Source organism: Podarcis erhardii (assembly GCF_964252035.2).
Source record: "Podarcis erhardii genome assembly, chromosome: 10".
NCBI lineage: Eukaryota > Metazoa > Chordata > Lepidosauria > Squamata > Lacertidae > Podarcis > Podarcis erhardii.
The window spans coordinates 9,615,970-9,630,489 of NC_138500.1; the positions used below are offsets into that span (position 1 = coordinate 9,615,970).

Here is a 14,520-nt window from a genome sequence, read left to right on the forward strand (position 1 = left end):
GCCACTTCTGCGCATGCGCGGGACATCATTTTGAGCGTCTGCGCATGTGCGAGCGGCAAAACCTGGAAGCAACGCACTCCGTTACTTCCGGGTCGCTACAGAGCGCAACCCAAAAATACCTGAAGCTACTTCAACCCAAGGTATGACTGTACATGTATAGATTCAATTTTTAAAATAAAATAAAATAAATCTACAATTTAAATCAGCATAAGGGCATAAGAAGAGTCTGCTGGATCAGGCCAATGGCCCATCTAGTCCAGCATCATGTTCTCACAGGGGCCAACCAGATCCCTGTGGGAAACCCGCAAGCAGGATTCGAACACAAGACTCCCCCTCCCCTCCTATGGCTTCCAGTGACTGGTATTCAGAGGTGTGAAGCAGAGCACACGAGCAGCCTGAGATGGTCCTCTCCTCCATTAATTTGTCTAACCCTCTTTAAAGCCATCTATGCTGGTGACCAGGGACGCAGGTGGAGCTGTGGATTAAACCACAGAGCCTAGGGCTTGCCGATCAGAAGGTCGGCGGATCGAATCCCCGCGACAGGGTGAGCTCCCGTTGCTCACTCCCTGCTCCTGCCAACCTAGCAGTTCGAAAGCACGTCAAAGTGCAAGTAGATAAATAGGTACCACTCCAGCGGGAAGGTAAACGGCGTTTCTGTGCGCTGCTCTGGTTCGACAGAAGCGGCATAGTCATGCTGGCCACATGACCCGGAAGTTGTACGCCAGCTCCATCGGCCAGTAAAGCGAGATGAGCACCACAACCCCAGAGTTGGTCACGACTGGAGCTAAGGGTCAGGGGTCCCTTTACCTTTATGCTGGTGACCATCCTTGCGGCCAGTGGGAGGGAGTTCCATAGTTTAACAATGAACTGCGAGAAGTACTTTCAAAATGCGCTATGTCTCACCGGGAGGTTGGGGAAAGCAGTGACCACGTGGGCCTGCTGCCCAGGAGCTGAGCATTGATGAGCAACTTCACATACCCCACTTTCCTTAACATTTTGTGAGAACTAATAATAATAATAATAATAATAATTGCAAACTGATGCAGGGAAGCAAATTTAAAATTGGGAAATGGAGAGCAACCAAAATGGACAGATTTCTCCATCTCTGTGCATTAGCTGTATTTATTCATATCCCAGCTCTCTTCCGATTGGTCAGGTCAGCGTGTTGCTGTTCTCTGCTAGTCTGCCACCAATCACAACATCCCTGTGAGGTAGGCTAGGCCAAGAGTTCGGGATTGGCTCAAGGTTGCCCGGCGACCTTCACAGCTGAGTAGGGACTTGAATCTAGCTACGCACGGCACCTTCCAACACTTGTTGGGTGGCTTTTTTCTGGGCCACGTACAACCAGTCTGGATAGTTGGCCTTGGTGAAGATTTGACGTTTTCATCCCCAAAAAGTTTTTGATTTGAGTTTCTACTGAAATGTGGCTGCAATTTAATGTTGTACTTTAATCTTGTTTTTAAGTTGTATTTTAATCAATTGTTTTTATATCTGGTGTTAGTCGCCCTGGGCCTGGTCTTGGCTGGGGAGGGTGGGATATAGATAAAATTAATTATTACAGTGGTACCTCGCAAGACGAAATTAATTCGTTCTGCGAGTTTTTTCGTCTTGAGATTTTTTCCGTCTTGCGAAGCACGGATTTTGGAAAAGCTTCAAAAATCACCAAAGTCTTCAAAAACCTCAAAAAAGGCTACCACACCGCGTGCTATGAGTTGCTCCTCGAAGTTAAGTCGCAACTGCACCCCCTGAATGCACGGTTTCAAGAAAAAGGAAACAAACTTGCAAGACAAAGGAAACAAACTTGCAAGACGTTTCCGTCTTGCGAAGCAAGCCCATAGGGAAATCCGTCTTGCGAAGCAACTCAAAAAACAAAAAACTCTTTCGTCTTGCGAGTTTTTCGTCTTACGAGGCATTCGTCTTGCAAGGCACCACTCTATTATTATTATCATCATCATCATCATCATCATCATCATCATCATCATCTTAACTGCTACAGTACACCGGCTCATAAAGCTTAGCCAAAAATAAAAAGCCTACCTGAATCAAACTGTTCAGCATCCCCGTTGGCTAGGTCTGTATTTTCGTCCAAGGAGAGGCACGGAGTCTCAGTCATGCTGAAGATCACAGACCCTCTGGTCTCCATTGCTCAGAGAAAGGATTCTCTGAGCCCTAATTCATCACCACGAAGCACAGCCTTCCTGTGACGAGGAAGAAGACCTTTCAGTAATCAATCTACATTTCCCCCCCCCCCCCGCTCTCTTTCACATCACCTGGCCCTGGGAGCAAAAGATTATCTCCAGATATACTTGGAGCAAACCCACCATGATGAATGGTCCTAACTTAAGTCATCATGCCCATTAACCTCAATGAATCTACTCAGAGTAGCAGTAATATTGGCTTTAGTGACGAGATACCCTGAAGGCTTCTGAGTAATTTGTGGCAGAAGATGGTGAGGATGGAGGGACAGACCTTTCCCACTTAGAAACACGTTCTGACTTCGCAGATTCTTAGAATCATAGAATTGCAGAGTTGGAAGGGATCTAGTCCAGCCCCGTTCGACCAAGTGTCCGGTACTAGTCACGTGATCCAGGGCCCAGAAATTTTGGCCAGCCTTGGCCAAACATTTGGGGTTGCCAGGTCCCTTACCGCCACCTGCCAGGCGAGTTTTGTTCCTAACTTTGTACCATTTCTCGAAAATTGAAACAACATCTCCCTCCGCAAAAAAATGCTTCGTGTGGGGGGCAGAGAAATAAGCTATGGAAACTGCCGCCACTAATGGCGATCCCCGCCCGCAAAAAACTGATGGGAGAATTTCTCCTCCCCTGAAGAAATTCAGTGGGGCAGCCCTTCTTGATTTCTCAGTCGACAAATAAATGTGGAGACACAGAATTCCCAGAGGCTGCTTGCACAGAAGTCCATCGTTCATAAGAGGCGTCCCTTGACGTTGCAGCTGTGCTATAATCACCAGTTTCACCAGCTTGGGGGTCCCTCCTGCTTCCAGCTATAGGTGTAAGCCCCAGCCCCCCTCTGAAATTTGGAACCTCCTCTGACGCGAGGTTTCTATGTCTCTTGTTGTCAAAGGTTATACGGTGGTACCTCTGGTTGCGAACGTGATCCGTTCCGGAGGCCCATTTGCAACATGAGCAGAACGCAACCCGTGCCTGTGCGTGTCGCGATTCGCCGCTTCTGCGCATGACGTCATTTTGTGCGTCTGCGCATGCGCCGAAAGCCAGAAGTAACCCGTTCCGGTGCTTCCAAGTCGCGGTGGGAAGCAACCTGAAAACGCTCAACCTGTTATACATTTATAAAGAAACCAGAAGCATTTTTACTAGGCATTGTTGGGCGTGATATAAATAGAAATGAATGTAAGCTCTTTTTATATGCAATAACAGCAGCAAGAATATTATTGGCCCAAAAATGGAAGCAAGAAGAATTACCGACGATTGAAGAATGGAGGATGAAGTTAATGAACTATGCAGAACTAGATAAACTAACAGGAAGGATTCAAAACCGGCGGGACCAGAAATTCACAAAAGACGGACTATCTGAAAAGTATTTGTGAAGATCAGACGACATTTGTAGGTTTGCAAGAAGTTTTGTGAGGAGTATTATGGGAAGTATTGAAAATGTATAAGGGGAAGGATGATTTGTTAAGAGATGTAAAGGCAATATAAAGTTAAGAATTGCATAAGAAGTGGTTAAAACGGTGGATCATCAGATGCAAGTCTAAAAAGATTGTATAAGTGATAAGTTTTGTGGTACATTTCATAATTTATATGTTAAAATCAATAAAAATTAGATATAGATAGATAGATAGATAGATAGATAGATAGATAGAGATAGAGATAGAGATATATAGATATATAGATATATATACATATATATATATATATATGATAAAACGCTCAGCCTGAAGCAAACGTAACATGAGGTATGACTGTATAATATTTTGAAACTGCACTAATATAAACGTCAAGTTACAAAACATGCTGAAAACGGAATAAGACTGCATTATCACGGGACTCGAACCCACGGCTTCAAGTTACAAGAAAGGAGATTGAGAAGCAAACATCAGGAAGATATTCTTTCTGACAGTAAGAGCTGTTCAACAGGGGAACAGTCCTCCTCATGAGGTGACGGGCTCTCCTTCTGTGGAGGTTTTTAAGCAGAGGTTGGATGGCCATGTGTAAATGCAGTTTGGGCAAATTTCTGAGCCGAGAATAGTACTGCAAGATGATGGTGGTGGTGGTGATTTCTAGACTGCCCTTCATCCGAGAATCACAGGGTGGTTTACAATATAAAACCACAAAAATGCATAACATAGTAATAAAACATTTACAAAGCCACTCTTACTTTGTTGGTGTGTCCTGAGATTTCCATTTAGGTGAGTATATAGAACTGGCAAAATTAACTTCAATTATAAGATATCAATCAAATCAAAAGTTAAGAATGGAGGAGAAGTATTTCGAAGATTATATGTCAAAATATTGTTCTGAAAATGGCATGCTAATGGGCTTAGAATAAAAAAATGTAAGCAATAACAAAACCAATAAAGAAAGAAGGAAAAAATCAGAATGTAACAAAAATAATTTATTATACAGTGCAAGGAAAAAAGGTAGAAAGAAATATAAAGAAGTTAAATTGCTGTGGAGGGAAGTGGAGTGTGGGTGGTGGGTTTTATAATTAAATGTATAATTATGCAGCTGTTGTGATTTAGATGTTATACAGTGGTACCTTGCAAGACGAATGCATCGTAAGACGAAAAACTTGCAAAACGAAAGAGTTTTTCGTTTTTTGAGTTGCTTCGCAAGACGGATTTCCCTATGGGCTTGCTTCGCAAGACGAAAACGTCTTGCAAGTTTGTTTCCTTTGTCTTGCAAGTTTGTTTCCTTTTTCTTAAAACCGTGCATTCACTTCGAGGAGCAACTCATAGCACGCGGTGTGGTAGCCTTTTTTGAGGTTTTTGAAGACTTTGGTGATTTTTGAAGCTTTTCCAAAGTCCGTGCTTTGCAAGACGAAAATATCGCAAGACGAAAAAACTCGCAGAACGAATTAATTTCGTCTTGCGAGGCACCACTGTATTTTATGTGAGGGAATCATTGGGAATTTTGGTTATTTTACACACACACACATATATATGTGTTATCTTTGGGGGGGGGACATAATAATAAAACAAAAACATTCACACACACACATGCACCCCACACATTATTTAATTAGCCAACAGCCCGAGAGAAAAGAAAAGTTTTTTGAGAGCAATGAAGGATCCATAAATAAAAATCATGTTCTGCTATGTGTTTCAGTCCAGGAGATACAAATTAATTTGGATAAAAAGGCCAGCCAAACGAGACACAGTTGGTGGGGCACGAGATTCTTTCTCTCGGGGTTGTGGGTTCAAGTCCTGCATTGGGCAGAAAGAGTCCTGCCTTGCAGGGGGTTGGACTAGACGACCCTCATGGTCCCTTCCAGCTCTAGGATTCTATGATTCCAATGCATTTGCTGTTCTAATACATGCCAAAGAAAACCTATTTTTCCATGAATTCATTGAGCTGAATTACTTGCACTCTCCCAGAGCAGGTTTAATGATCAGAGTTTTTAAAGCAATGTATATGCAGCCAAGGATGTAGCAGATTTTCTGCGTTGGCTAGGTGTCTTTTTGGTCCATTTCAAAGCTTAGGATTCTATAAACCCCAATAAACCATAGCTGACTTCTGTTAACCGCTAGCTATTTTGGCTCCAGTTTAAAAAAGCACTCCTTCTACCTGCAAAATGAAGTTTGGACTGTAGCACACATTATGAAGGCCGTCACTCAGGTTTAATGAGTCTTTAATCAAGCGTATGAATTTTGTTTGATTCGTTGAGGGATTCAATTTGCATACATTTACATGCAGGTGAAAACAATTGTTTCAAAGCAAGGAGCGCAGTTGCTTTTTAAATGATGCTTTTTAAATGACTTATGGAAAGTGATCCCTTAGAATGGGAGACAAGCTATCTTAACCATCTCTCTGGAAATGGAGAAGAGACAGATGGATTTCAAGAAATCTGAAAAGGGTGTGTATAGGATTGTAAAAAGCAAAGGAGAACTGAATTCACCTCTGCTTACAGTTGCACATGGCACAAAAAACTTCCACTGGTGCAGTTTGTCATTAAGGGTGTGCATGTGTGAGAGAGAAATCTACACGAAATTTCCCCTTCAAGAAATACACAGACATACCCGTATTTTTCGCTCTATAAGACGCAGCAGACCACAAGACGCACCTAGTTTTTGGAGGAGGAAAACAAGAAAAAAATAATTCTGAATTTCATAAGCCAGAACAGCAAGAGGGATTCGCTGCGCAGTGAAAGCAGCAATCCCTCTTGCTGTTCTGGCTTCTGGGATAGCTGTGCAGCCTGCATTCGCTCCATAAGACGCACACACATTTCCCCTTACTTTTTAGGAGGGAAAAAGTGAGTCTTATAGAGCAAAAAATACGGTAATTTGTTTCCAAGCACAATTCTAAGTACTCAGCTTGAAAAGCCCTTCTACGGCTTGGGAACAGGGTACCTGAGGGAGCTTATGTTATGTTGTGTCATTTTAACACATTTTATTAATTTCTTTCCAAGTTGATTTCAAAAATTACAGGAGAATAAAATAAACAATAGTACCGTTCATTATATAAAAAAATCGTGCTTATGTGAAAACTAAAATAAGAAAAGAATGGGCTGTTCCTCCATAGGTGTAAAAAAAAAAAAAAGGCAGAGATGCCTATTTTAAAATGGGGACTTCCTAAAAATGTATAATCAGATGAAAGGACGCCCATAATTAACCATGTTTATGATACACAAAACCAATTAATAGATTAAGCATTGCAGCATATTACAAAATATTGTGCCAGTTCGGGGGAAAATGAGTTCCTTTTCCTCTCTCTCCCCCACCTTCCACTTTCTTAAGAACCGACGGAAAGAACTTGAAGGAATCCTTTTCCATCCCTAACATTCCTGCGCTGTCCTTTTCTAGTTTTTAATTTAATATCGGCAAGCATTTGAAGTGGCGAACTGAAAACTCATGTGCTTTTAACAAAAAATAAAAGAAGGCATGGGGTGGTTTGGAAATTTTAGACTCTGGACTTACAGATGGGCTTATGGGGGGACGACAACACTTTAGACATTAATAAGTGTTATTTGAACATGTGGTTAAGCCAGCCCTGTGTTGCGGGGGGCTTCTGGCCAGTCTGCTGAGCCCCAGACTTCTGTGCTATACCCCCACCCTGATGGGGCCGCAGAAAGGAATCATAGGATCATAGAAATTTACAGTAGGAAGGGCAAACAAGGGTCATCTACTCCAACTCCCTGCAATGCCCAGGGTAGGACTCGAACCCACAACTCTGAGATTCAGAGTCTCGTGCTCTACTGACAGAGCTCTCCATCCTTACCCAGCAGAATCCCCAGAGATCCCTACAGAGGTTATGTTCAGCCCAAAGAACCAAAAATATATTCTACACCCATGTGACCTGTCCTCTCTGGAATCAGCAGGAACTCCGGGGTAGAAAGAGGTAGGTAGCCATGTTGGTTTGCCGTAGTCGAAACAAAATAAAAAAAAATCCTTTCAGTGGTACCTTGGAGACCAACTAACTTTGTTATTGGTATGAGCTTTCATGTGCATGCACACTTCTTCAGATACCATGCACACGAAAGCTCATACCAATAACAAACTTAGTTGGTCTCTAAGGTGCCACTGGAAGGATTTTTTTATTTTGTTTTGACCAGGGTAGAAAGTCCTTTTTCACAGATACAATTCCCACACGCCTTCCCCAAAAGCTTTTTTCTGCAATGACTTGCAGCTATTTAATTAGCCGCACGTCCGGACCAAGTTTGCTTTGAAAGCCTTTGAAAATTGGATTGCTGCTGAAAGCCCTTTCTTGGCACTCACTCCAATAGAAACAGTATTATCTCCTCTGTCCTCCTTTAGCTATGCCGAGATTCGAACACAGAGCCTCGGGGTGAGATGCTCGAGGCTTTGTGGTCTTGGAAAGAGGAGAGCGTGGACTTGCTCACACAGGTGGGTCCCAGCCTGACTCCTCCACCAAACTTTCACAGATTCTCTTTTGTCAACATTATCCTTTCTGGGATGAATTTCCCCTCCAGGCTCCTCTTCCAGCCACCACCCTCACACAAGGATGTTGTGAGGAGTCAACTACATAAATTTAAAGGCGCTGTGAGTTCAAAGGACCCACCCAGAGAAGAGCCTGCCCACTGTGTCTCTGTGATGAGTTACCGTTCTGAACTTGCTTCCTTCCAAAACCCAGCTGCCTTGAGAGGTGGGCGGATTCTGCTACCTTACTGTATTAGGTGTGACTCTGTCACTCTGGGTGCTGAGACACAGCCAGATTTACTTCCTTCCCGGAGGAGTCTGCCCAACGCATCTCTGCATGAGTTGCTGCTCCAGCCTTTCCTCCTTACAACAGAGGCCTCTGGTACGTCTGCATTTGAGGCAACTGAATCACTCACCCCTGAGATTCAGGTAAAATCCCTAGTGATGAGGGTTCATAGAATTGTAGAGTTGGAAGGGACTTCCAAGGGTCATCTAGTCTAACCCCCTGCAATGCAGGAATCTCAACATGGGTGTAGCCAGGATTTATGTTGGGGGGGGGGCGCAGGACACTCACCCGTCCTATTCCATAACCGAGCTACTTGCGTTGCTAGAATATGCACCCAAGTGACCACAGGGAACATTTTAATTTCAAATATTCTGATTATTTCTTTTTTTTGTTAAGTATTTTTATTTTTATTTTTTGTAGTCTACCATCTTTAGTCACTACCTGTCTACCATCTTTAGTCACTACCTGTCATATCTCCCAACATTATAATATTGTAATCCAAAAAGTCCACCAATGTCTCATGTAACTTCTTAAAAAATTCAGATTTCCCCTCATTCGGAGCATAGACTCCTACTATCAAAAATTTCTCACCTTGAACTTGAATTTCAATTGCCACAAATCTTCCTTGGTCATCCTTGAATATAAATTTCGGTGATAAACTCTCTTTTGCATAGATTACAACTCCTCTCTTTTTAACCTTGTCCGACAAAATTAATTCTTGGCCTAATCTTTTATTAATTAATACTTTCCTGTGTAGCCTTATCACGTGTGTTTCCTGTAAACAAATCAAGTCCAATTGTTCTTTTTTTTAATAGATGAAATATTTTTTTCCTTTTTTCCGGGGAATTAAAACCACGGATGTTCCAGCTGAACAGTTGCAGAGACATGGTGTAGTTATTTTACTTTCCTCCAACTGCACCCAGTAACTGTTCTTGTTCTGTCGGTGGTGTCCCTTTCTTTGGTATGTCCAACCCCAAGGATAAGTATTTTTAATTATTTACTCGATCTGCTCCCCCCTACAGTCATGCGCAGTTAACCACCCAATTTTAAACCACACCAGACCCTGTTTAGCTTTGCAAAGGTGCTAGCAGTTTTATTGCTGCACCACTCTGGGGGGGGGGTGAGAATCTCAACATTTTCATGACATAGAAGGCGAACGTTTTTGCAAACAAGAGTGATTCCTTAAGCCCAGTTTTAAGTTTGAAGAGGCTGTGAAAGGGTAGCGGCTATCCAAGTCCTGGGAAACAACTGACTGAGGAGGATTTTTTTAAAAAGGGGGGGGGGGAAACCTGCACATCTGGTGCAGATGTGGTGTGCCTCCAACAGCAGATGGCTGCAAAGGGTGACCTCTGCCGGGGCTTGCAATCCTATCCCGCAGGCGGCAGATCCACTTACACAGAAAAGGCTCCCCTGCCTTGTTGCTGATGGGAATTTGCAAAAGAAGGAAACACGAAAGTTCTTCCAAAACAAAAAAACAAAAAAAAGTTCCAGCAACACGACTGAAAATCGACTCCCCCTTAGCCTCACTGTTGGCTGGTGATCAATCTGCGAGATTATCTATATATATAATGTCCTAGTGCACGAGTCACCCCCTCCCCCAACTTTTTAATTTTATTTTTGCGAAGTGACTCAAAACATCACTTTGGGAAAACTGCCCAACCCTCGTTCTGTAGCAAACAGCGAGAAATTCCGCCCTGCTTTTAAAGCAGACTGCCGCCCACCAGCGCCTTTAGAATTACAATTTTAGAAATCCACTTTCTTTTCTACCACGCAGAGAGGGCGGGGGTCTCCTGCGAGGCGCTCCTTGCGCCGATCCAGAGAGGGAGGCGCTCGCGCAGCACCGCGCAACTTCAGCCGCGCGGCGGTTTTTCTTTTTCCTCCTCGCCCGTCTCTCCTCCCAGCGCAGACGGGCTTCCTCGGAAACAAGTCTCAGTTCAATGGGGTCTACCCGCGAGTAAGAGAGTGCATAGGATCGGATTGCGGGGTTGTGTGTTTTTTTTTTTAAGTAGTTGCATTCCTTTTACATCCTCAACAAACATTTACGCATGCAAGCCTTCTTTGCGTAAGGTAACTCGGGAGTAAAGGCCACTCAAGGCAATGGGCTTGCTTCTAAGGACATTCACACAGGATCGTGCATTGCGCGCTTTGCTTCGGAGTCAGCCCCGCAAATCCTCGATACCGAGCCAACATGCGTAGTAGGATCAGGCGCAGTTGAAAGCAGGGAAACGCGCGTAGCGTTGCAACCCTGCTCGGCAGTGGCGTAGCGTGGGGGGTGCAGGGGGGGCCGGCGCACCGGGCGCAACACCTGGGGGTCAGGGTTAGGGGGCGCAAATCCACGGGTTAGGGGGCGCAAATTACTTGCCTTGCCCCGGGTGCTGACAACCCACGCTACGCCACTGCTGCTCGGAGTAACCCAACTGCAAGGCTGCGATGCGCGCGCGCACACACACACACTGCTTAGGGGCAGCGCAGGTTGCAATCCTGCAAACATACCCGGGAGCAAGCCTTTCCGAACGCAGAGGGTTGTTGTTTTTTACTTCTGAGTAGTCCCCGCAAAGGGTTGGCAAAAGAGGCTCGACCTTCCAAAAAACGTGGCTCGGCTGCCCATCATAACCACATGCGTTTTTTTGGAGGGCAAAATTTGCTATCCACAAAGGAGATGGCATTCCCTATATCTCCAGGTAAAAGCTGGGAATATGACAGCCCGGAGCCCGATGGAGAGCGGCGAGAGATAACGCTGAGTCCGGATTGGCTTAGTACCAGGCAGTTTCCCATCTTCCAATTTGGAAAGGACTTGTAATACAATAGTTGGTACCCATTGGAACGGATAGGGCAGAAGGCAGGGAGCCCAACAGCAGGGGGCGCCAGAGCCAATGACACGCTGAGCCCGCTCGCGCTAATTTTGTCTTCTTCACTGCGGAGTTCTGCTCCATCTATCATCATCTATCTGTTTATTTAGGAGCTCAATATGGGGCACATGGTCCTCCCTCCTCACAACCGCCCTGTGAGGTAGGTCTGGCTGGGAGATGGGTGCCTGGCCCAAGGTCACCCAAGGAGCTTCATGGCTGAGTCTCCCAAGTCCCAGTCCAGTGCTCTAACCATTAGGACACACTGCCTCTCAGCGCAAAACTGAGAGGAGGAGGGCGCTGGTTGTAAGCAAGAAGGGAGGCGGGGGTAGACTGAGGTCGGTAGGGCAGCGCCTCCATAGCTTTATGGGCGCAGTCTCCGCCATCCCAATGCCTCTGCCAGTCAGAGTAGACAGTGCTGGCTCCAATGGTTGAACTTGGTTAAAAAGCAACTTCCAAGGTCCCTCGAGTCCAGACGCTTTTTGCATCTTGACGATGGGATCCGACTTAACAAGCAAAGGCTTTCTCCAGAATCCGAAGGCACATCTTCATAAAAAGCACAGCCTGCTGTTTTTCCGCAAGAGTAAGAGACCGACCAGTCCGGGATTCGACGGCTATCTTGGCTGATCTCCCCCCAAAAATTCGGATCCAAAGTCCACACCATCCCTGCCCGCTTCGCTCCCTGCGTCCTCTCAGACTTTGGTCTCTGTCGATCGTTAACGCGCTTTCCCGCAGATAAGATCTCAAATGGGTAGGATCCTGCCAGCTCTACGTGCGCAGCTCACGTCTACTTAGAATCCAGTGATGGTAGAGTTGGAAGGGATCCTCCAAGGATCATCTAGTCCAACCCCCGTGAAAGGCAGGTATCTCAACTAAAGCATCCACAACGGGGGCCACACTGCAACCTTATACAGTTAGACCTGCAATCCAACCTCTGCTTAAGAACCTCCGAGGAATGAGAGTCCATCAGTTCTAGTGGGAGACCGTTCCGCTGGCGAACAGCTCTTACAGTCAGAAAAGTCTTCCTGGTGTTTAGTCGGGGATCTCCTTTCTTGCAAAGTTTATATATATATATATATATATATATATATATATATATATATATATATAAGCATCTCCTTTACTTGGAAGTAAATCCCAACTTGCGCGGGGTTTCACCGCTGCAGCCGCTGCCGGTCAGTGCCCATACTACTGAGATAGTTGGACGCAACAGGCACTGACCGGCAGCGACTCTCCAAGATTTCAATGGCAGGCACTGAACCAAACATGCCAAACAGATGTTGCGCAGTTGTGAGCTACAGCCCGCAAGGATCCCTGGCCAACAAACGAGCCCGAAACCAAAAGCAGATGCAGAACTGTACTCAGTCCAAACTTGCGATCATTTACTCGGGAGCAAGCGCCGTAGGATACGACGGGGAGGGGGCGCTTCTGAGGCAGCCAGGATCGGGCCGTCTGCCTAGTTGCAGCGACACTTGCCTGCAGTTGGATCCGGTGTAGCTTACTCCGAAGTAAACCCTACCGCGCCAGGCGGGACCGAGGGTGCAATCCATAGTTTTGAGTGCGCATGTATAGGATTGCGTTGCGCTGCACGGCTCTAACCGCTGCCGCCACCCCCAAGCAGATCGCGACAAAATCAGGTTAGAGAACTGGGCTGCCGGATCCTAAACATGCTTACTCAGGAGCCCCAGTGATTTCCGCAGGATTTACGCCCAAGTAATGTGCCTACATAGGATGGCGTAGATTACACTGGAACACACACATTTCTCCGCCTTCCTCTACTCCACTGGGGGGGGGGGGGACGTGTTTATTTTCAGTTTGTAGAGAAGCCTGAAACCCGCCATGTTGAAACTGACAAACCTCTTTAAATACCCATTTATACCGCAGTTACATAAAGGGAACTAAATCAATGAGGGGGGGGAGGGGCCGGGAATTAGTTTGGGGCGATTTTATACACATATCTAATCATCTGTATTCCATTGATCCGTCTCAGTTTCCCGTCCCTCCCTCCCCCGCTCCATGAAACTGACTCAAAAATTGTATTTTTTTTCTTTTTTTCAGTAATTCTAAGCCGAGATCACATTAGGTTTTTTTAATGATATAAACATGTCCCCCCCAAAAAGGTAGGAGACCAGCCTTCGGTAAATCTGGCGCGTTTCCAAATAGGAACTGGAGTAGCCACGCGATGACATTAAACACGAGCCGCGCATTCCGCTCATCTCTACTCGCTAGGGCACAGATCCAAAAACGTGCCTTGCAAAAGGAAAAAGAATACCTCAACACAGAGAAAAAATGCGCGCCCGCGCACGCACGCACACACACACACAACCAACAGCTGACCCGATGCATCTTTACGCAGAAGTAGGTCCAATTGCACGCAATGGATCGGACCACCCTAGAAAAAAAGCGTGCATATTGGATCGCAACACCTCCCCTAAGAAATGCACCCCAGCGTGATCTCATCCACAATCAAGCGCGGGTTTAGGCGCGCCTAGAACTCTAGGCATAGGATCGGGCGCACAACAATACGTAGGAGAACCCTGAACTTGGAAGGGCTGATTTCCGAGTTAGCATGCATAGGATAGCCCGGCCCGCCTGGAACCTCAGGGCAGGAGGAAAGACGAGGGAGGCACTTTTACTACTTCCGAGTAAGCCTGCACAGGATCGGGATGCGCATTCGAAGCGGGGACGACGAGATTAAAAACACATCCAAAAAAAAAATAAGTGCAATAACTTGCTTTTTAGGGGGGTCCTTGTCAGCTTTTTCTGCGCAAAGCAGAACGCATGCTAATAAACCCCAAAAATCGGGGGGGGGGGAGGAAGAGAGAGAAGCCCCCCCCCAAAAAACCCACAGCGATCGGTCCATCCTCCGTAAGAAAAAAGGGGGGAGAGAGAAAGGAGGGGGGAAAACCCCACCTTCCGTTAGATGCAGCCCGGGTAGGTCCGCGCGCCGCTGCGCGGGGCCGCGCCTTACCTGCGCGAAGTTTCCCTCCCCCGCGATCCCTCCCCCGCGTCGAAGGGGCGCAGCCCCCGCCGCGCCAGCCGCCCGCCAGCGCGATCCGCGCCCGCCTCGCTCGCCGCCGCCGCCGCCGCTCCACACTCCTTCCAATATGGCATCCGCTCAATGCGCATGCCTCGCACTCGCATGTACTTGGCGTGTGTGCGCCTATGTGTGTGTGAGCGTGTGCCAGTGTGCGCGCCGGCTCCTTCGCTGACCTTTTTTTTTTATCCCCGGCACAGTTGCCCAACACGCGCGCGCATCCTGCGCTCACAGCGTCTCCAGTCCCCGTCGCGCAAATCCCCCCGTGGAGTGGCAGAGA

At 46.3% G+C, this 14,520-nt stretch overlaps 1 protein-coding gene across 3 annotated transcripts in view; it reads right to left on the minus strand.

Moving 5' to 3' along the window:
• Nucleotides 1-14,270, minus strand: part of SFMBT2 (Scm like with four mbt domains 2) — a 69,927-nt gene extending 55,657 nt beyond the window's left edge. For 2 of the 3 annotated variants that reach the window (XM_081879717.1, XM_081879715.1), the window contains exon 1: nucleotides 2,038-2,961. In XM_081879717.1, the coding sequence (XP_081735843.1) occupies nucleotides 2,038-2,143 (106 nt within the window). In that variant the 5' untranslated portion in view covers nucleotides 2,144-2,961. Of the gene's footprint in view, nucleotides 1-2,037; nucleotides 2,962-14,174 lie in introns of those variants that run through there. The other variant, XM_081879716.1, reaches the window with a different exon arrangement.
• Between the last annotated feature and the right edge of the window lie 250 nt (nucleotides 14,271-14,520).